This window comes from Martes martes, assembly GCF_963455335.1.
Source record: "Martes martes genome assembly, chromosome: 14".
NCBI classification, from domain to species: Eukaryota; Metazoa; Chordata; class Mammalia; order Carnivora; family Mustelidae; genus Martes; species Martes martes.
The window spans coordinates 53,861,419-53,881,258 of record NC_137902.1 but is presented as its reverse complement, the minus strand read 5'-3'; the positions used below and the strand labels follow the sequence as shown (position 1 = coordinate 53,881,258).

The 19,840-nt window shown below is 53.0% G+C and overlaps 1 protein-coding gene across 3 annotated transcripts; it reads right to left on the bottom strand.

Annotated features, from left to right (window-relative positions):
• Positions 1–387: 387 nt before the first annotated feature.
• Positions 388–16,208, bottom strand: DNAJB12 (DnaJ heat shock protein family (Hsp40) member B12). Of its 3 annotated transcripts, none has more exons than XM_080822563.1 (9): positions 15,961–16,208; positions 8,130–8,301; positions 7,286–7,431; positions 5,696–5,881; positions 5,498–5,577; positions 4,290–4,399; positions 2,336–2,508; positions 1,735–1,832; positions 388–550 (listed from the first exon to the last, which is right to left on the bottom strand). In XM_080822563.1, exons 1-9 carry the CDS (start codon positions 16,091–16,093, stop codon positions 521–523), a joined length of 1,128 nt encoding a protein of 375 aa, XP_080678689.1. In that variant the 5' UTR covers positions 16,094–16,208; the 3' UTR covers positions 388–520. The 3 variants fall into 3 exon arrangements, with proteins under 3 accessions (XP_080678689.1, XP_080678690.1, XP_080678691.1); XM_080822564.1 differs by having other exon boundaries at positions 411–550; positions 1,681–1,832; positions 15,961–16,204; XM_080822565.1 differs by having other exon boundaries at positions 421–550; positions 1,687–1,832; positions 15,961–16,172.
• Positions 16,209–19,840: the final 3,632 nt, after the last annotated feature.

The following is a 19,840-nucleotide window of genomic DNA, read 5'->3' as shown; positions in this document are numbered from 1 at the left end:
CAAATCCCTGCATAGTTTAAAAAGTAGACTGTATATATATATATGTATATATATATATCTTTATATATGCTATTTACATATAAATAGATATATATATATGTACATATACATGCTCTGAAAATTACATTCTATGGAGAGTTCTCGCTCCTCCTCCTCCTATCCTTGGCCAATGCCTCTGACTGGCTTCCACGGAGAGGTGACTGGTGGTGGCTCCCAGGAGGGGGAGGAAGGCAGTTGGGCGCCCCCTCCCCCAGCCCTTTGCTCCAAGTTTTACATTCTACTTTCGTTGCCATGGTTTCCGTATCCTAGGAGAGAGCCGAAGTGGAGCCTGAGCCTCTGCCAGCCCTGGGAGGAAGGGAAGCAGCCCCGTGGCAGGTTTTCCTGTCCTAAGAGCTTTCAGCATTTACTGGGTGAGAGAGAGGGCAGCTGTGTGGCGTTCGGCCTCCAATTCCATTTTAATTTTTTTTTCTTTTTATGTCTTTCCTTAAATATACAGTCCATCACCTTGGCTCAGTGCATGTCACCAAAAATTCTCCAGGGATTTCATGGTCTGCGGAGGAGAGTGGTAGCAGTTAGCTCGGCGATCACGTGGCCTGGAGCCTCCACAAACAAGCCAACCTCCTGGCTGCTGGCCTGCCCACCTCAGCCCCAACCTGTCTCCCTCCTGCACTGTCACTCTCCCGGAGGCGCTAGCAGATGGCCTCAAAGCGCAGCGTCTGGAGCTGGACCCCTGCCGAGGGGGACACAGGCAGAGGACGGATAGGCAGGTACCAACACAGAGAAGAACCTTTCTTGGCTCTGCCTACACTCCTTTGGGCTTGGGCCTGTCTGTCCCTGCCGGCAACTGCTGGGAACAGAGCTCACTACCACATGCAGGGGTGCAGGAGGCGGGAGCCTGCTACCAGTGACATGGCATACCCCCCCCACCCCCCTTCTGTACTAAAGGCTCTGCGTTCCACCCTCAACTCTTCCTTCCACCCTCTGTTCTCTTCCTTAGACCATGGGTGAGATGCCTCCGCAGGCCGAATGCCTGTGGCTTCCAGGCGGCAGGCTGTACTAGCACTTGAAAGACTGCCTGTGATTCCACCAGAGGGCAAGTGGTCTCTCCTGCTCCCAGCCTGCTGGATCCCTCCCTGACCCACTGTGGGGCTGCCCATCTACCCTGTTCCATCTCCTCCTGCCAGGAAGGGCAGAGGAAGAGGATGGGATCTTGGCTCACCCATGCTCACGTGTTTCTTCCTGATGTCAGGTGGTGAGTGTATGTGTGTGTGTGTTGGGAGGTGGGGGCGTTGGGGGGGCCTATCTTGGGACCAGTGATACTTGGAGGTCTAAATAGCAGAGCACAGACAATAGTCTGCTGTACTTGGGAAAGGGCCATGGTGACTTGGGGGGCTGGATGAGACCAGGGAAGCACTCATGGCCCTCAGCAATGGCCCTGAGCTCCCCCTTCTGCCTGGCTCTTGGGCTCCCCACATTCCCAGTAGCACTAGAGGCCTGAAACAGACCTTGCTTTCTGAGCACACACTAGAGCTACCCCAACACTGCAGGCGGGAGGTCAGGCTGGGGATGAGGAGTTGTCATCAACAGGCCATCCCCCTCCCTCCCTCCCACCCGCCTCTGCCTCATGACCAGGGCCAGAGCTGCCAGGAGTTGCAGGGCAGAGGAAGCCCTGGCTCATACTTGGACCTCGGTGGCGCGGCTGGCCCAGGACTATCCATGCAGGGAGGCCTGCACCTCTGACAGTCGGTTACAGCTCGGCGTGCTCATCCTCTGTGCTTTGTGGTACATATCTGTGTCACCAAAGTAGCGGGCCCGGTACAGCAAGCCTTCCTCTGCAAAGCAAGAGGGCAGAGTTAGGATGCACCTGGGCCCTCCCAAAGGCTACCAGAGCACCTGCCCAGCCTGCAGGGGCAGGAGAAAGGCTGTTACAGGCCCCGGAGCTGGGGCAGAGCTGGCCTCCCTTTAGGAATGACCCTGGACTTTGGTCCCAACTTGTGAGAGGGAAAGAAGCTGTTACTCTGGTCTGACCACCCTTGGGTCCCACAGACAGAGCTGGAAGCCCCATCATTCAGCAGCCAGGACACGTGCTCTGGTCTGTCTTGATATCCTTACCTCTGGCAGCCAAACGGAGGCTGATGGCTGTGACTTACAGGAACCTGGAGGAAATCTCCAGGTGGCCCCCAGCTCCTGGCCCCATGAAACAGGGGTGGGGTCCCGCTCCTGACTGGGAGGGGCTGGTACAAGGCCGTTCCAGGTGCTGGGTCCACAAATCCCTGGTGGGCAGGCCTCTCTTCCCTGCTCTCAAGCTCTGTCCCCGCGACCCCCACACACTCACTCTGCTGCTTCTCCTTCCAGCAGTTGTTTCGGAGGTTGGCGATATAATCGTCTTCCACATTCCGTTCAACTGTTTTGAGGCTGGAGCCTGTGTACTCCTTAGAGAAGGTGTCTGCCACGTAGTAGACGACATTCAGGTGGTCAGTGACTCGCCTGTGGACGTGGCCCACCGACCTGGCCAGAAATACATCAGGCACAGAGTGGGCACAGGCCCCCCGGCCCAGGACAGTTCTAAAGGATGACATGGCCCCCCAAAAGGACATACAGCACAGGCCATGGGAGGACCTGCTTCCTTCCTGACCAGAGCAGGACTCGCGTAACACCCAAAATGAGGGTCTGAAGGAACGGCAGGGTGTCCCCCCACCATGCAAGTGGTCCAGACTCTGGCCAGCCCTTCCTCAAGCTGTTTACCACACGACAGACCGGGGCCTGTGGGGAGAAGCCCCTTTATGAGAGGCCCTGGTTGGTGCAGGAGGGGAGGCAGGCCTCGGCCTCTGATTAGGGGTATGAGTCGGGCTCCCCGTGCCTCCATTTCCGCATTCCTCCCCTAAGGCGATTGTTGCTCAGGGCCTGCCTGCCTACCCGGGAATCCCAGTCTGGAGTTAAGAGGCTTAGGAACAACATGACAGAAGGACTCCAAGGAGCTGTGGCCTTCCAGCTCTCGTCCCACCTTCCAGCTCTACCCACAGGCTCTGCAGGCTGTGGGAAGAGCCTTGACACGCCACAGACAGAAGACAGTGTTGGGGGCAGCCCAGCCCCTACACCTGCCCTCTGTTGCCTCTCCAGCCACAGAGCAAAGGGCTGGCTGGCAACAGGCCACAGAGAGCCTGGGCCACCTGTGTGGGTCCAGTGGCCCGACTCTGCCCTCTGCTGGCCAAGAGGAAGGCCTCCAGGCTCCCAGATGGGGCAAGGCCCCTCTAGGAGCAGAGGGCTTCCACCAGTAGAAGCTGAGCACCCACTCTGTAACTATGTATGTATCCGACACGGGGCCAGTTGCTGGAAATAAATGAGGGGAGCTGATACCTTAAAAGGCCAAATAACTTGCCCTAGTTCACCGTATATTCATTCAACAAACACTGTTGAACATTTCTGGCAAGTGTGGCATTTTTTAACAAACGTTTTGCCTATTTATTTTTTTTAAAGATTTTCTTCATTTATTTGACAGACAGAGATCACAAGTAGGCAGAGAGGCAAGCACAGAGAGAGGAGGGAGCAGTCTCCCTGCCAAGCAGAGAGCCCAATTCGGGGCTTGATCCCATGACCCTGGGATCATGACCTGAGCTGAAGGCAGAGGCTTTAACCCACTGAGCCACCCAGGCGCCCCTGCCTATTTATTTTAAAGTTATCTCTACACCCAACGTGAGGCTCAAACTCCAGAGCCTGAGATCAAGAGCTGCACACTCCACTCAATGAGCCTGCAGCAGGCACCCCGAGCCCAGCATCTTATGTATATTACTCATTTAATTTTCTCAAGCAGATGTTATTCTCATTGCACAGATGAGGAAAACAAAGCTCAGACCGTCGTCCAGCATCACACAGCTGCTTAGTTAGTAGAGTAGCTGGGATTCAAAGCCTCCTTTGCTCTGTTTGATTCTAGAGCCCCTATTCTTTCCATGGCCCCAAGACCCCCAACCAAAACTTAAGAGCAGAGGTTCTTATCTCAGCAGATGGAGGGGAGCATGAAGCCTGTGAAATCATGCGCAATACTGTGTGCACGTGCACTGTTTGAGGGAGAAGATCTGCAATTTTCATGACATTTTCTTAAGGGACCATGATCCTAAAAGATCAAGAAGCTAAGCTCAACAGATAAAGTGTGTCTTCTTGACCATAAGCCAGATTTCTGCATTGTGATTAAGGACCCGCAGGATGGGAAGGCAGGCCCCTGATGGCGGCTGAGAATCCCAGGTCCCTGTCCGCCCACCATCCCAGCCCTGTCCCTGGCTGCAAGTACTCACGGCCTTGGGCTCAGGCTGTACGGGGGGCTGGAGACCATGAGCTGGCTGAGAGCTGACACGAGGATCAGGATGAGGATAGGCATCAGTTGAACAAACACCCCCAGCCCGCCCTGGAGGGAAGAGTCAGCGGTCACTCAAGCTGGACGTCGTGCATGGGAATGCGGCATCAGCCACAACCACCACTGGCTTTCCAGGCACAAAGGAGCCCTGGCGGCAGGAGGCAGCTGCCACGCAAACAGGCCGTGACACTACTCTCTCACCGCCCCCCCACACGCTCCTGAAAGATGGAAGCTCTTCCACCTGCCAGCTCCCCCAGATGAAAACAAAATGGCAACTGGTGTTCTGTAGAGGAAGAGGGTACCTACATGTGCTTGCTCATCAGAGATTACCAAAAACACAAGCAAGAGTGGTCGCCTCCAGGAGACTGGTAGGCAGGGCCGGAGGGAGGCCTTCACTGTATACCAGTTCAAAAACTGCCAGTTAAAAAATTGTAGATAAAAACAAATTTGTTTACTGTAATTTTAAAATTTCTAATTTAAAATTTTAATTTTAATTTGTGATTTTAAAAATTCTTCTGTATGTTCAATACACACACACACAGTTTTAAAACACGAATAACTAAAAACATAAGGCCACACTGACCGAACAGAGGGGCCCCTCACCGTCTGCCATAATTTTAAATGCTCTGGAATTGTCCACAGTATCTTAATGTTGGTCAGCTAGCTGTTCTTTAACCTGTGGCATTCAAAATGCTTTTGAAGCACTGTCTGGTTATAGTTTTTGTGTCCATCTTTTACAAGTGCTAGAAAAAGCAAGAGTCAACAACCTTTGTCATTCCTCACACCTCTCTCGTCATGTTTCACTTCCCGCTGCTTGGAAAATGTCACTCTGGCCTTATGAACAAATGGACTGCGCAAAGGCCTTTCACACTCAAACCTGTCTGTAGGTGGAGAAGTTTCTGCATGACATTCCCTAACAGGGGCCACCAAACCCCCACTCCTTCTGGGCAGCACTGTGGAGTGTGGCTCCCTCTGGTGTTGCTCAGCAGAATGGCAAGGGGGGTGCCCAAGATGGCTCCTTGGCTGAGAATGGTGGGGGCACTGCCCTCCCAGAACGGACAGCTGGGAATGTCACTTCCCCTTCAGGCCCTGCACCCGAGGTGGGGCCTGGCGCCCTCCCCTGCTCTCCCCGGTGCCTTTCTCACTCACGTCACCCTGGTTCTCCCTGCGGTCCTGCCTTTGCTGGTAGGTATAGCGCATGCGGCCGTTGCTGTAGACGTGGACATTACCTGGAGGTTAGAGGGACTGAGTCAGGGGGCGGGGCTGCTAGGGAAGGGAGCAGCCAGCATCCAGTCTCCCACCATCACCCCCAGGGAGGCCTGGCTGCGGGGAGGCCGGGGTACTCACTAGACGGGAAGCCACCGCCAAAGAACATGTTGAAGAGGTCCTCGGGGGAGATGTCGGCCTCAAAGCCACGGTGGAAGTCCCCATGCCCATGGCCGTGCCGGGCTGCCTGGCTCTTGTCGTCACCGAACTGGTCATACTGCTTCCTTTTCTCTGGGTTACTAAGTACCGCATATGCTGTGCCAATGGCTAGAAAGGAGGTGTAAGTCAGGCCTGAAGACACGGGGCATGCAGGGAAGGTTCCCACTGCAGCCAAGAGCTCCCTTCCTTTAGGTACTCAACTGGTATTTTAGGAAGTGGGAATCCTCCGGGTCGGCAGAAGTTGGGCTGCTGGGCACATGAGAGGAGGGGGGCAGACAGGAGTACCTCGAAGTGGATCGAGGCTGTCTGCGCCGGGTGGAGAATTAACACCAACACTCAGGCCCCCGCTCTCCACCTCAAGATGATGATGGCCCAGCGTCTTCTATGTCCCGGGGCCCTTTATGGGCCTTATCTTACTCCTACAGCAACTCCTACAGCAATCTGGCAAGGGCCAGATCACGAGGTTCTAGTCAAAACTTCTCCACTGCTGGTAGTATGGCCTGCCAAGCCCTCTCCTGTCTGGGGTCTAGGTCCCAGCTGCTGTTCCTTGGCTGGGCCCCAAGGCCTCCCCATGAGGTCTCCCCAGGTAGGAAACCTGTGCCTCAAGGGACCCAGCTCCAGGTCGTCCTTAGTCTCTTGCTCCTTCTCAAGCAACTCACTCTCTCAAAGGAGTGGGTCAGAGTTGCGTCTGCAACCCGCAACCCCGGGGGATAAGGAGAACCCCCTCCCCTCGTTCCGACAAGGCCCCAGGGCTGGCTCCAGCCTCCGTGTCTGTCATGCGGGCAGCAGGCAGAAGTCTGGGCTGGCCCAACCTTAACCATGGCTACCTCGCCTACCTAATCCTACTCACCTTCTCCCCCTGGGGCTGGCTGACGGGGATGATGCCTGCAGACTACCCCAAACCAAGCAGGCCCAACCCGAAGCAGCCTGGAATGGAGTAATCGGGGTGGGCCCGGGAAGTAGTACACCAGGTCTCAAGAGACCCTTCTGTCACCCGCTCCGCCACAGGCCCTCTTCCTGGCTGTGGTCACCACCTCGTGGGAGAGTGTGTTATGTGTGAGTGTGTGTGTAGTGCGGGGCTAGTGGCTGCTGCTGGTGATGATGAGGCTAACGGGCCACTGACCTGAGGCTACTCTGCCCCTCAGCACAGGGAAACTGTTACCAAGATCTCAAGACGGGAACATGCACACGGGTGAGTCAGGAGGCCTGCTTCTGACCCTCAATCGCTGTGTGACTGTGAAGCCGCTGGTCCTCTCTTGCCTCAGCTCCCCTCCTGTCACTCCCGGGGAACGTGGAGGAAGGAGAGGCAGGGCTGGTGCTCTCTGAGCTCTGACAGACTCAGTAGGCTAGAGATGGCTACTAGGACTTTCTTTCCAGGAAGCAGCTCCTGAGCCCAGGGGACTCAGGTCCAAGGCCACTTCCTGGAGAAGTTGTCTTGACCTCTTATTCCTTCCCAAGGGCAAGGGCAGGAGATAAGAAACACCGAACAGCCGGAAGCCAAGGCTAGCCTACCTTTGAAAGCTTCAGTGGCACCCGGTGCGTGGTTCTTGTCTGGGTGGAACTTGAGGGCCAGCTTGCGGTAGGCCTTCTTCAGGTCCTCATCGGAGGCCCCTCTGCTCACCCCCAGGATCTCATAGTAATCTTTACACTGCTTGACCCTGGGGGAAGGGGTAGAGCGGGCCCAGGGCCGTGAGGTGAGGGGGGCGAGGCACGGGCAGTGTTCAGCTCAGGGGGACCAGCAGGGCTCGGCTGATAGCTCCTTTAGGTCAGCTGTCAAACCTTGGGGACAAGGGTGCCTCAGTGAGCTCCACCCTGGATGGGGAGCCAGGTAGGGCCCAGGGGAAACACCAGAATACATTTCGGATTTCAGAGGGGGCAGCTGCTGTGTTTCAGACCAGGAACCATTTCCTTTTGCTAAGAGGCACTCTCACCGGAGGCCACCTCAAAAAGGTCTGGCAGTGTCTATGTGGGGCCTGCCCAAGCCCTAGAGGGATGGCTGTCTCCTGTCTCCATTTTGGGTCACACAGGCTCTGGGCTGAAAGGGTCTTTGTTGGGGGCGGGGGAGAAGCTGGAAGAGGAGCCCAAGCCCCATCTCTGATAACCAGAGCTGTGTGAAAAGGCTGAGGCTTGCCTGTCGGGCAGCAGAGGGAAGACCCTGCTGTGGGCTGTCTTGGCGGGAGGGGACAGGACAGCCCGCATTCCCGGGGCCCAGTGAGCCCGCCCAGCTGGACCTCGTCCATCCTCAGGACTCCCAGGGCCCACCCGGACCACAGGCAGATGTGAGGTGGGGGACACACTGCAGGAAGCCTTTTCGAGCTAGAAACTTCCCAGTAGCACCAGGCTCCGGCCCCTCTACCTTTTCACTGCTGCTACTTGCTCTGCTGTGTAGCCTTTGGTGCTCTCTCCTCCTCCAACTTCTCCGTTGGCCGAGGGGGCATCGGCCCCACCTGGTTTCCTGTGGGTCGTGTCTGTGGGCTGGGGATGGTCACCGGCAGACTGTGGTTTCTGGTTGAGGGACTCGATCAGGGCTGTGTGAGGCAAGCAAAGCATTCAGGGCTCCCGTTCCAGCAAGGCCATGTGCCACAACTGAGGGGTGTCCTGGTCCTGAGAGAGGCCAGGACCCCACCCCCATCCTGCATCCCACCTGCTGCTGCTTCTGGGAGAGCCACTAGCTCCATCCCTGACTTGGGCATGGGGGGTGGCGAGGCAGTGGGTACTAGTAGGCTAGCTGCCTGCTTTTGCAGGATCCACAGAGCTCAGGAGTTGTCAGGGTATGGGTTATTTTAAATCTTTTTTTAAGATTTTATTTTTAAGTAATCTCTACACCCAGTGTGGGGCTCGAACTCATAACCCCGAGATCAAGGGTTGTACACTGACTGAGGCCGCAGGCGCTCCTTGGGTATGCTTTAATTTAAAACCCTGCAAAAAAAAATACTATAAATGCTTCAGGTTTTAAAAATTCCAAAGTAGTGTGTGTGTTTGTGTATTTATTTATTTATTTATTAAAAGATTTATTTATTTATTTGAGAGAGAGCACATGAGGCTGGGGGAGGGGTAGAGGGAGAGGGAGGGAGAAATAGACTCCCCACTGAGCAGGGAGCCTGATGTGGGGCTCGATCCCCAGGAACCTGGGATCACGACCTAAGCCGAAGGCAGATGCTTAATGACTGAGCCACGCAGTCACCTCCCAAAGTAGTGTGTTTAACAGACTCTGTTGAGATGGACAAAGTGTGCTGCCCACCTCAGTGGGGACTCCAGTCAGCAGGACCATCTGTTTCAGCTGGGATTGGTGGGAAAGGCTCCTGGAGGCTATTACTTAGCTGTGAAGGGGATGGAGGCAATGAGTTTGTCTCAGATGGCCAGAGATGGCAGGAGACTTGGGATAAAGATCACCTCTGTGGGGGCGCCTGGGTGGCTCAGTGGGTTAAAGCTTCTGCTTTCGGCTCAGGTCATGATCCCAGGGTCCTGGGATCGAGCCCCGCATTGGGCTCTCTGCTCAGCAGGGGGCCTGCTTCCTCCTCTCTCTCTGCCCGCCTCTCTGCCTACTTGTGATCTGTCAAATAAATAAATAAAATATTAAAAAAAAAAAAAGATCACCTCTGCTACTTGCTATTCTTTATACATTTTTCAAGTGGCTGGCCATGTCAAACACCCTACTTCAATGTTCAGAGTCTAAATAGGACATCAGCTGTCACCCTCAGGGTCCCAGTTACTAAAACCCAGCTCCGTGGTTCCTGCTTCTCAATCAGGAAGAGCCCAAATCTCTGGCAGAAGCTCCCTGTGCCCATTTATTCCAGGCACAGAACCAGTTCTGGAAACCCCAGTCATGCCCAGGGTACAGAGCCCTGGAAAGCCAGGCACCTGGGCCACTGTAGGGACCCAGGACACCGTGCTGAGGAGGGACAGCAGTGCCCCCGGCTGGACTCAACGCGCTGTGCTGGGTGTCAGACACCCACTAAAGCAACATCCCCGGGCCTCACATGAGGGGCTAGCGGCAGGGCTCGAGTGGGCCACTGTGCTCTGAGCTTCTTTAGGTGATCTCACTGGGAAAGGAGCTGACGGTCGAGCCTGCCTTGCATGAGGGAGGTGGAGGACTCCTGCAGTAAAGCCCAGGAGTGTGCACTGGGAGGAGTACTCATACCGACTGCTTGCTGTGTGTTAGGCTGGCCTGGACACAGTGCTCTGCGTATACTAGTTAATTTAATCTTGACAATGGCCTTAGAGGTTTGTCTTACTACCACCATCCTCATTATAAAAAAGAGCTGTGTGTCTGATGCATTGGCCCATGGCTGCACAAGCTGGGCAGGCAGCACTTAAACCCTGGATACTCAGCTCCCAGAACCCTGTTCTTAACTATGCTATCCCAGACTGCCTCAGTCTGGCTTTCGGCATGGAGAACCCCTTCCAGCACAGTCATTCCAAACAGAGAAGAGAAGTTAAATTCAGAAAGACTGGGATTCAAATCTCAAATCTCACATCCTAGCACTATGGCCCTGGCCGATAAAAAATCTAAAATCTGTCTGAACCTCAGTTTCCCAAGGGATACACAGGTAATGGGACGTGTGACGAGGAAATGAGATAACGTGTAAGCACCTGGCACAGAAACTGACAGAGCGAAAGTTCAAAATAAGTGGCTGCTGATATTATGACACCAGCTGATGAACTGGCTGGCTGGGGAGGGGAACCCAACAGGTGGGGCCGGGGAGCTCCAGGGCTTAGGAAAGCAGCGTCAGCACTCAGTAGGCTTTGGACCCAGCTGGAACCGTGAGATTTCAGGCTGTCCCAGATGCCAGTTTCATCCAGGCAGCGAGGAACAGCAAAAGAAGAGAACAAAAGATGAAGAGATGTTGATGAAGCTGGGACAGCGGGAGGAGCTGGTTTGCTGGGTGTGGAGGGCATTTAAAGAACTTGTTTATTTCTGTTTCTCTGGAAGCCTCAGGGGTCCAGGCAAGGACAACATAACCAACCGTTCAACTGCCACAGATACGTGGGAACATCAGCCAGGAGACGGGATGGACTCGCTCTAATACTCCTCAGGGAAGATTCTGGAAACTTTTCAGGATAGTTACATAGAGTCAGCCACTCTAATATCCTTACATTGTGGAAAGGGAGCCCAAAGGGGAATGGATGTGCTTGGGGTCACACAGAAGGCTCCTGCTTGCGTTGGCAAATCAAGATTTCTGGTTGCTGGCAAATAGGTCTCCCTTCTGGCCTGGACACCGCCTCTGCCAGAGCTGTGGGATGTGACTGCCTCACAAATGTCACGAAACAGTATGACACAGAACAGCCTAACGTGACTCTGGAGTTAGACAGATAAGGCTGTGTTTAAATCCTGCCTCTGCCCTCGCAGGAAAGCAGCCAGACATCTAAAAAGACAGGAACTTGGTGGGGATGCCTGGGTGGCTCAGTCGGTTAAGTGTCTGCCTCCAATTTGGGTCAGGATCCCAGGGTCCTGAGATCAAGTCCTTCATCAGGCTCCTTGCTCAGCAGGGAGCCTGCTTCTCCTTCTGCCTGTTGCTCCCCCTGCTTGTGCCCTCTCTCTCTCTCTGACAAATAAATAAATAAAATCTTTAAAAAAAAAAAAATATATATATATATATTATTAAAAAGACAGGAACTTGGTGGAAGGAATGAGAACCGCAGTGGGAGAGGTGGCAGTTGAGGCAGGGCTGAGAGCATTTCTATGGCCAAAGCCACCAGCGGTGGTCCCTCCTCAAAGCCAGACTGGAGGGTGAGGCTGCCTGGGTTCAGAGCTGGCTCGGCCGCTCTCTAGCAAGGTCATCTCGGACAAGTCAATCTAGCTTCTTCATGTCAAACTGTATCTCCCTCAAGGGAGCCGGAAGAGGAGCTGAGCAAGTGCATATAAAGGACTTAGCACAACACTCGGCGAGTGTTCAGTGTTCTCTGTTACTGTTTGTTTCATTTCCAGGCTCTGCCCAGGTGCCTGCAGCGCTCACAGCGAGCTGGGAGAGGGAGGCCAGCGTAGGGCAACAGCCCGGGAGCAGAGCCGGACAGTGCGGCTCCTCTGCTAAGTAGCCATGTTATCGAATCTGTCAGGGAGGGCGCCGTCTCTGCCCTCCCGGGGCTGCTCTGAGGTATGAATACGGTTCGGTGAATGGAAGGGCTGAGGACCCTGCACGGACAGCCCCACCCTGGACCTCACCAGCCCCAAACCATCTCTCATGCTGACACCCTGAAAGCAAAAACCCTCCCCCACAGGCTGGCCTTTCCAGCGTGGCCCTCCTGACTCCCCCAGGACCCTCAAGCAGCCCGAGCTGCAGCATCACCCGGCATACCCCTCTCTGTGGATGCTGGGCAAACTGAGGAGGTTCCACTTTCCACCACTGCTGCTAAGCCTCAGGCAAAGGCCATGCCCAGTGTGCCCCCAGCTGCTGGACAGAAACTCCTAGAAAGGGACTGACCGGCCCCACTAGCCCTGCCCTGTGATTTCCCCGCTCAGGGCCGGCTACTACTCCACAGTACAAGCGTCCCACCATTGGTCCTACCTCTGGCAGCTCGAGTTGGAAATCCCCTCACGGCCTTTTCACTGTGAGGTCCCTTGGCCCTTCAAGGCTGCGGAGTCTCCTTTCACCCTAACCTTTCCCTCTGCTGTCTGTCCTTCCACCTTTCCTAGACCCATCGTCTACCCATGTTCTTGATCCTTCCCCTCTCATTTCTCAACGTGCCCCCTTTCCCCACGAGGCTGCTCTCCACCTCCCCGACACCACTCCGTGGCCACCTGGCTGCTGCCTCTCCCGAGATCGCCTCTTCCTGTTGTTCCAACTCACTGTGGCTCCCCCGTCTCTGTCCGTTGGCGAAGGACAGATGTGGCCCAGGGCGGTGTCTGCAGCAACCTGCTGTGCGCGTTCTACACCTTCCCAGGGTGACCCTGGCCAGGCGGGACTGCAGTGAGCGCCGCCAAACGGACACGACCAGACTTTCAGCTGGAACCTAGGTCCCTCTCCCCAGCTCCAAGCTGACAGCTCCTTTGGAACAGCCACTGGCACCTTGCATTCTGCCCGTCTCTTTCCACCCACCATCCTCAGCCCTGCGTTCTCCCCGGGCACACGGGCTTGGATTCTGTGCCCCCCCCCCATCTCCTCAGCATACCTCTCTCACACAAGGCATGGTGTCTCCTCCCCAAGGACCTTATCCTCACCTGGACTGCCTTCTCTCAGGCGCTCGGAGCTCCTGACTTACTCACTGCAATGAATGGGCTCCCAAATGGTTTCCGACTCGAGTCTCTCTTCCCTTTCATTAACCCTTCATGCTGTTCTCTTTTAAGAACGGTACCCTTATCTTAGTCCTGCTTTCAAAATCTTCAATGGTCTTTTTACCAACTACAGAATAAAGTGAATATCCTGGTCTGGCAGGAAAGGAATTCCACAATCTGGCCCCATCCTACTTTCCAGCCTTAATCCTCTTTATACTCAAATTACCACCTCCACAGCTGCCAAATCTTGCTACACCCAACCCTCTCCCCCAAACCTCACAGCTCCCAGCCTCCGTGTCTTTTCCCCAGTATGTCCTTCTCCAAGTCTGCTCCCTTCCTCCAAAGTGCAGTTCAAATGCTGCCTCTGTCTTCCTCCCTGAAGCTTTCCCTCACTGTGATCTACCATTATTTTCCGTCACCTGTGTGCTGCCGTTATTTTTAAGTCTCTCACGAGACTGCTGGTAGTTCAGAGTTCAGCGCTCCATCCCCAGCCCTCCACGCCAGCTCACAGACCCACAGAGGGCAGGGACTGGATCTTTCATGTCTATCCTTCAGGACTCGTTATCTAACACTGTGCCAAAATTTTCTTTAACCACAGTATTATTTTTTCTGTAACTTTGTCTCCTTCGCTAAATGATAGGCTCCTTGAGGTGAAGGATCATGTCTTACCGATCCTGCCCTATATGCACTTAGCCCCAAGCAGAGGACCTTGCAAATAAAGTCTGCAGCATTGAATGAGCACCTGGAATGAGCTCAACCCTCACACAGCAAGTGTAAACAACTACCTAATATTTTTTTTAACCAAGATTTCTCCATCCCAGGCCTACATTAACCCCAGGTCCTTGTCAGTTCAGTACAGGGCTACAGATGGTGCAAGGTCAAGTTTACAGAGAGGCATGAGGCACAGTCTCTCCACAATAGCGGGAATATGACAATCATGCAGATGACTATTCTGCCTGAGCAAATTCCATTTCTTGAGCCCGGGGAAGAACACCAGTCTAAGCCCCCAAACTGGCCCAGGAGGCTGCTGACAACAAGAGCCCCAAAGGCCATGTTGTTACCATGTTGTTACCATCCTTCCTTGCTGCCTGCTTCTGAGTCCCCAGAAGCATCAGGATCAGACAGGATTCTGAGACTGGCGGGCCTCCAGCTGCCCACCCCCCAGGATCCCCTCTTACAGAGTGTGATTTATTTCATAGGGAAGGTCCTTGGGCAGGTTACCTCAGGAGTCCTGGCAAGTACAGACTGAAACCCTCTCCAAGAGAAGGGAAAGAGGCCAAAGATCAACCTGTAGTCAGGAAGGAGGAAAATCCGAGTGTTCCAGGTGGCCTCTTCAGCCGGTGTTCACCTTTCTCAATTCCAAATGTGGGCAAAGAAGGTTAGGAGGCTGACTGCTCTCTCATTTTGTTCCTCTATTAAACATTTTATAGAGTCACAGAACTTTCCAATTTCTAGCTGTGTATTCTTGGGCAAGTCCCTTGCCTCTGAGATACTTCCTCATCTACAGAACAAAGATAATGATCTTTGCTCTGCCTCCCTGATAGGGCAGGCACAAGTGAGAAAATGCATTTGAAAAAGCTTTCTTTCTTTCTTTCTTTCTTTTAAAGATTTATTTACTTATTTTTTAAAGTCATCTCTACACCCAATATGGGGCTTGCAGTTAACAACCCTGAGATCAAGAGCTGCGTGCTCTGCGGACTGGTCCAGCCTGGCAACCCTCTAAAGAGCTTTCTAAACAGAGAAGCCCTATGGCATTATTGTTACTCACATTATCTGCACCAACCCTCTAATTTCCCGTCTAAGAAAACCCAAGCTCAGAAAGATCGCACGGTAGCACTCAGGACAAGAACTTAGATCTTCTAATTCGGAGTACCTGTTACACACCAGTGTCATAACTGCTGGTATGATCTCTGTATCTTTAGTGGACTTTTTTTTTTTTTTAAGATTTTATTTATTTACTTGAGAGAGAGAGAGCAGGGGAGGGGGAGCAGAGGGAGTAGGGAGCTTCATGCCTGATCAATTGCAAGACGCTGAGATCATGACCTGAGCCAAAGGCTGACGCTTAACCCACTGAGCCATCCTGGTGCCCCTGGATTATCTTTCTCCCTTCCAGCTTGTGTTAAGAAAAACTTCTTAAATCTTAGATTAAAGAAAAAGACGGTTCCTGGCTAGAGTGAAATGCTGAGTAGTTGAGACAACCTCACGAATCCCACGAATCGAAGTCCCAGCTCGGGGACACTTAGCAGCCTTGTGCTGTCCACACGGGGGCCACTGCTGGGTTCTTGTGGGCGAGGGTGGGTGGGGTGCCCGGGGCCAGCGTCTTCAACAGGCCCCGAATCTCACAGGCGGGTGAAGAGGTTCCAAGCAGGAGTGAGGGGCCCGCCTTCAGGGCGGCGGGTGCAGGGCGGTGGTGTGGAGCGAGAGAAAAAGGCAGGTTCTAGTTTCGTGAGGGTGTTCCCTGCCCCTTGCCCGGAGACATGCCAGAGAGTGAAGATATGAAGACGCCTTTCCAGGCCGTGGGAAGGTCAGAAGTCCCCTTTCCCTCCCCAGAACCCATTTTCTCCGTCAGAGGAGTTATGTTTATTTTCCTAAACTATAATATTTCCCAGGCCGGCAACCCGCCCTGGGCCACCGAATGGCCCCTTGGGAAAAGTAGTTCGATTTCGCTTCCAGGTAAGTTCCCTTCCTCTCGCCCGCCAGCGCCTCTCATTCTCGGTAACTCCAAATTTTAGAGGGTTCCACAAGCGCCCAAAAAGTTGAAGTCGTGGTCGTCCCTGTCATCAGGTGTCCAGCGTCCCGGAGAGGCGTGGGAGCGAAAGACTACACCTCCCATCGGCCACCGCGCGTCTCAGTGCGCAGGCGTAGCCGCGCCTCGCTACCCCTCCCCCTCCTCCAACTGCTCCCTTCGGTCCGTTCCCGTATTCCCCCCATCAGTTCCAATGTCCCCTCTGCCTCTCCGGCACTTCACACTCACCGCGAACTCGCGGCGTTGGGTACAGCCGCTGCGCCTTCTCCAGGAAGCGGAGCGCCCGGTCGGGCTGGTTGCTCTGGATGGCCTTGAGGGCGATGCTAATACAGCGCTCGGCTTCATCCTTGTTGGATTCCATGGCGGAACCAGAGCGCGGAACCAGGGAGGGGGAGGCCGGGCGAGCGGAGGGCTGCGCCAGCAGCCGGCACGTCGCGGGGCAGGCGGGCGCAGGATGATGACACAAACACCTCGCCCCTCCTTTTCCGAGATTTGAGCGAGAGTTGAGCGAGGGCGGAAGTGCTACCGTATGTCTTCTAAGAGGGGGACGGCTAGGAGAGGTATTAACGAAGGTGCATGCCCAACATTCCTGGATTCCAGAGGATCCTATTAGGATGTATTAAAGTTGCATATGCTTGCACGTTCTTGGTAGTAACTCTGTGAGTTTAAGAAAAAGGTCATTTATTTATTCGTTCCAGAGATACTTGCGAGGTTGGGTGTACAGTGGTGAACAAAACAAAGCCCCTGCCCTCATAAAACTTACATTCTAGTGTGTGGGGGGGTAGGAGGGAGACCGAAATACTCAGATAGTGACAAATGCTATGAAGAAAATCAAGAAAAAAGGAAATAGCGGTAGGTGATATTTTATTTTATTTTTAAAGATTTTATTTATTTGACGGATCACAAGTAGGCGGAGAGGGAGAAGCAGGCTCCCTGCTGAGCAGAGAGCCCCGTGTGGGCTGGATGCGGGGCTCCATACGGGGCTCGATCTCAGCACCCTGAGATCATGACCTAAGTGGAAGGCAGAGGCTTAACCCACTGAGCCACCCAGGCGCCCCGGTGGGTGATATTTTAAAGAGGCTGATCAGAAAACTCTCTCAGAAGCTGGCATTTTAACAAATCTGAATTCAGGAGGACGAACAGGTACTCCAGATACGACTCCCTGGAGGGACGATGGTCCAGGCAGAAGGAAGAGTTTGCAAAGGCTCTGACACGGAAATTTGCTTGGTGAGTTATTACAGAATCAACGAGGAGCATGTAGGTTTACACGGCAGAGTGGAATCCGTTCTATCAGGCTTTCTTTCAAGCCTGCCACTCCAGTGAAAGCAGTCTTGTCAAGGTTACCCACATTGCTAACTCCACTGGTCACTTCTTGTCCTTCTACTGGACTTTTCCTGCAGGATTTGGTAAGAGGCTACTACTATAATCCAGGTGAGAATTACTGGTAACTCGGAGCAGGGTAATGGTGGAGGTGGTGGGAAGTAGTCAAATTCTAGATATATTTTGAAGACACAAATCAAACGAGTTTGCCAGTGGATTGGATGTGGGATGTGAGGAAGAGGGGAGTTGGGAATAGATTTCAGGGTTTTGGACTGGTCTGTGTGAGAACAAAGGCTGCCTTTACTGAAACTGGAGAAACTGGGGGAAGATGGAGAGGAGCCGTTTGGTAGAGGGGATATTAGATGTTTGATTCAGAGTGTGTTAAGTTTTTGATGCCTTTTAGAGTCAAGTGGAGATGTCAAGTAGGAAGCTGCATATTTGTAGGGTTTAGGGAAGAAGATGCGGATGGAAATACAATTTTGGAAGGTAACAGATGGTATTAAAGCTATGGGACGAATGGACAAGGGCAGGTAAATGGTATTTACAGTTCTGGTCCTGGATGCATTGAGGAAGAGAGGGTAGATAGGAAAGAATATTAGTCTGATTACTGAGTCCTGTGGCTCGCTTATTTACAGGTCTGGGAGAAGAGGAGGAACCAGGAAAGGAGAATGAAGCAGCAGCTTGTAAGTAAGAAAATGAATTCTCAGAAGTCAAGTGAAGCAAATGTTTCAAGAGGGAGGGCGAGGTCCAACTTTGGCAAACCCTGTGGGGAGGCCAAGCAGCAGGATGACTGAGAAACAACCCCTGGATGTGACCATGTGGAGGTCAGTGGTGACCTTGACAAGGTGGCTGTCAGCGAATGGTAAATGTGAAAACCTGCTAGGAATGAATTCGAGAGGCTGAGGGTGAGGAAGAAGTGGACTGGTGGTGGAGAGGAACATGGAGAAGTTTTTGGTTTTGTTTTTTAAAATCTGGGATAGGAGTCATGTAAGTGGTCAAGAAATGTGGGTGATGCAGAGGAGAGGGGAGACAATTACAGCAGTCGGTGGGGGTCTGGGGCACTAGTGAGGGGATGGCCTTAGGCAGCTGTGTGGACGCCTTGTTGGCTTCCGGGAGGGAAGGCGGTGTGCTAGGTACACGCAGGGCAGCTGGTAAATTTGGAAGTGAGAACACAAGGACATTCTTTACAAATAGGTTTTATTTTCTCTGTGTCATAAGAAGCAGGGCACCCTTGGCTCCACATGCTCACTCCTTGGAAATCTCTTCAAGTCCAGCTTTCCTTAACATGCCCTCAGTTCCCTTCCTAAGGGCAAACCCTTAGGACTGCCAGCTGGCCTGCCAGAGAATAGCCTGGTGCGAAGAAATCAGCCCCTCCTTCAGAAGACAGCCCTGCCCTTGGAGAGAAGCCCTCCACAGATTGACGGGTCCCTAACATATGTTAATGGATAAATACTAGGACCCCTCTCAGAGGGCCTTTGTGCGCTGTGTGGATCTAGGACCGCCCCGCCCATCTTCCCCTCTTCTGCTGAGTATCCTGAAGTCTCCTCTTCATTTCCTGAGTATCCCGAGGCCCCTCTTCTCTGGTTGACCACAGGTCCTTCACTTTGTGAAGAGGGCACTTGTGGAAAAAGAGGCCCGCAATTTCATTGTGTTAAGGAATGATCGCCCAGCTACTCGCTGGTGAGCCGTCTTCTCTTTTCCGGCAACACATATAAATGACAAACCCTTACTTAAATTTTGAGTCTGTAGTCGGTAATTTGGCCTGGTTGGCAGGGTCTGGAGCAGAAAGGCTCTGGAGAGACAGGCTGAGCCTGTGTATGTGGTAGGACTTTTCTGCATTCCTCTCCTTCCTTCCTCTCTGCAGCTGAGCTGGGGTTCGGAATTATTTCAATTCAGGAAGCCTTTGTTGTTTCAGAAGGGATTATAAACTGCACCTCAATGCTGATCCAACTAGCCTCCATGTTATTAAGCCTTACCTTTCTTCTAGATCTCAAAGTGGGTGTATTGTTTTTTGTCTTGAGGCAATTTGGCTTTCTATGGGTTCTTCTCAGTCCAAAGGCCAGGAAGGGAGCCACACTCCTGCTCAGTTCAAGTTAAACATTATGGTCCTTGGTCTATCGATTTTGTTTAAAAATGGAACTGGTATGCCAGCTTGGAATTACAGTTTCTCCTTGATAGTTCTTGAAGCCAAGATGTCATGATTTTGATCTGAGGGAAAAATTGGAAATGTCTCTCCTGACTAGCTGGGATCCCAGTATTTGTGGGAGGATAAGGCTCAAAAAGAGTGGGGAAAAAAAAGTCCTTAATTGCCTCCACAGAGACCCAGGAGAAGACACTGGGGAAATCAATCTGCAAATGACTCTCAGCATCTCCTCATTTTGCTTCTAGAGCTGACACCGTCTTTGTGTTGGATGACCACCAGCCTCCATATTTCTCTCCTCTGCGGACACCAAGAATTCAGTATCATCCCCTCCCCATCTCTACTAAGACAGTTCTCCCCAGTCCTATCTATCTGCCTGTCTTCCTAATTTATTTCCCATCTGGCCAAGCTAACCTGCTCTTCCAGGCTCAGCTTTACCTCCATCCCTGTGAAAAGGTAGAATTAATTTTTTAAAAGATTTTATTTAACAGAGAGGGAACACAAGCAGGGAGGAGAGGGAGAGGGAGAAGCAGGCTTTCCCTTGAGCAGGGAGCCCAGTGTGGGGCTGCATCCTAGGACCTTGGGATCATGACCTGAGCCGAAGGCAGATGTTTAATGACTGAGTCACCCAGGCGCCCCAAAGTAGAA

Excerpts from the sequence above, each read along its gene's own strand:
- DNAJB12 (XM_080822563.1), bottom strand. The coding sequence starts at position 16,093 with ATGGAATCCAACAAGGATGAAGCCGAGCGCTGTATTAGCATCGCCCTC. Across the intron at positions 5,578-5,695 it reads TGGCGGTGGCTTCCCGTCTA|GTAATGTCCACGTCTACAGC; the intron begins GTGAGTACCCCG and ends TCTAACCTCCAG. Across the intron at positions 4,400-5,497 it reads GCAGGGAGAACCAGGGTGAC|GGCGGGCTGGGGGTGTTTGT; the intron begins GTGAGTGAGAAA and ends TCTTCCCTCCAG.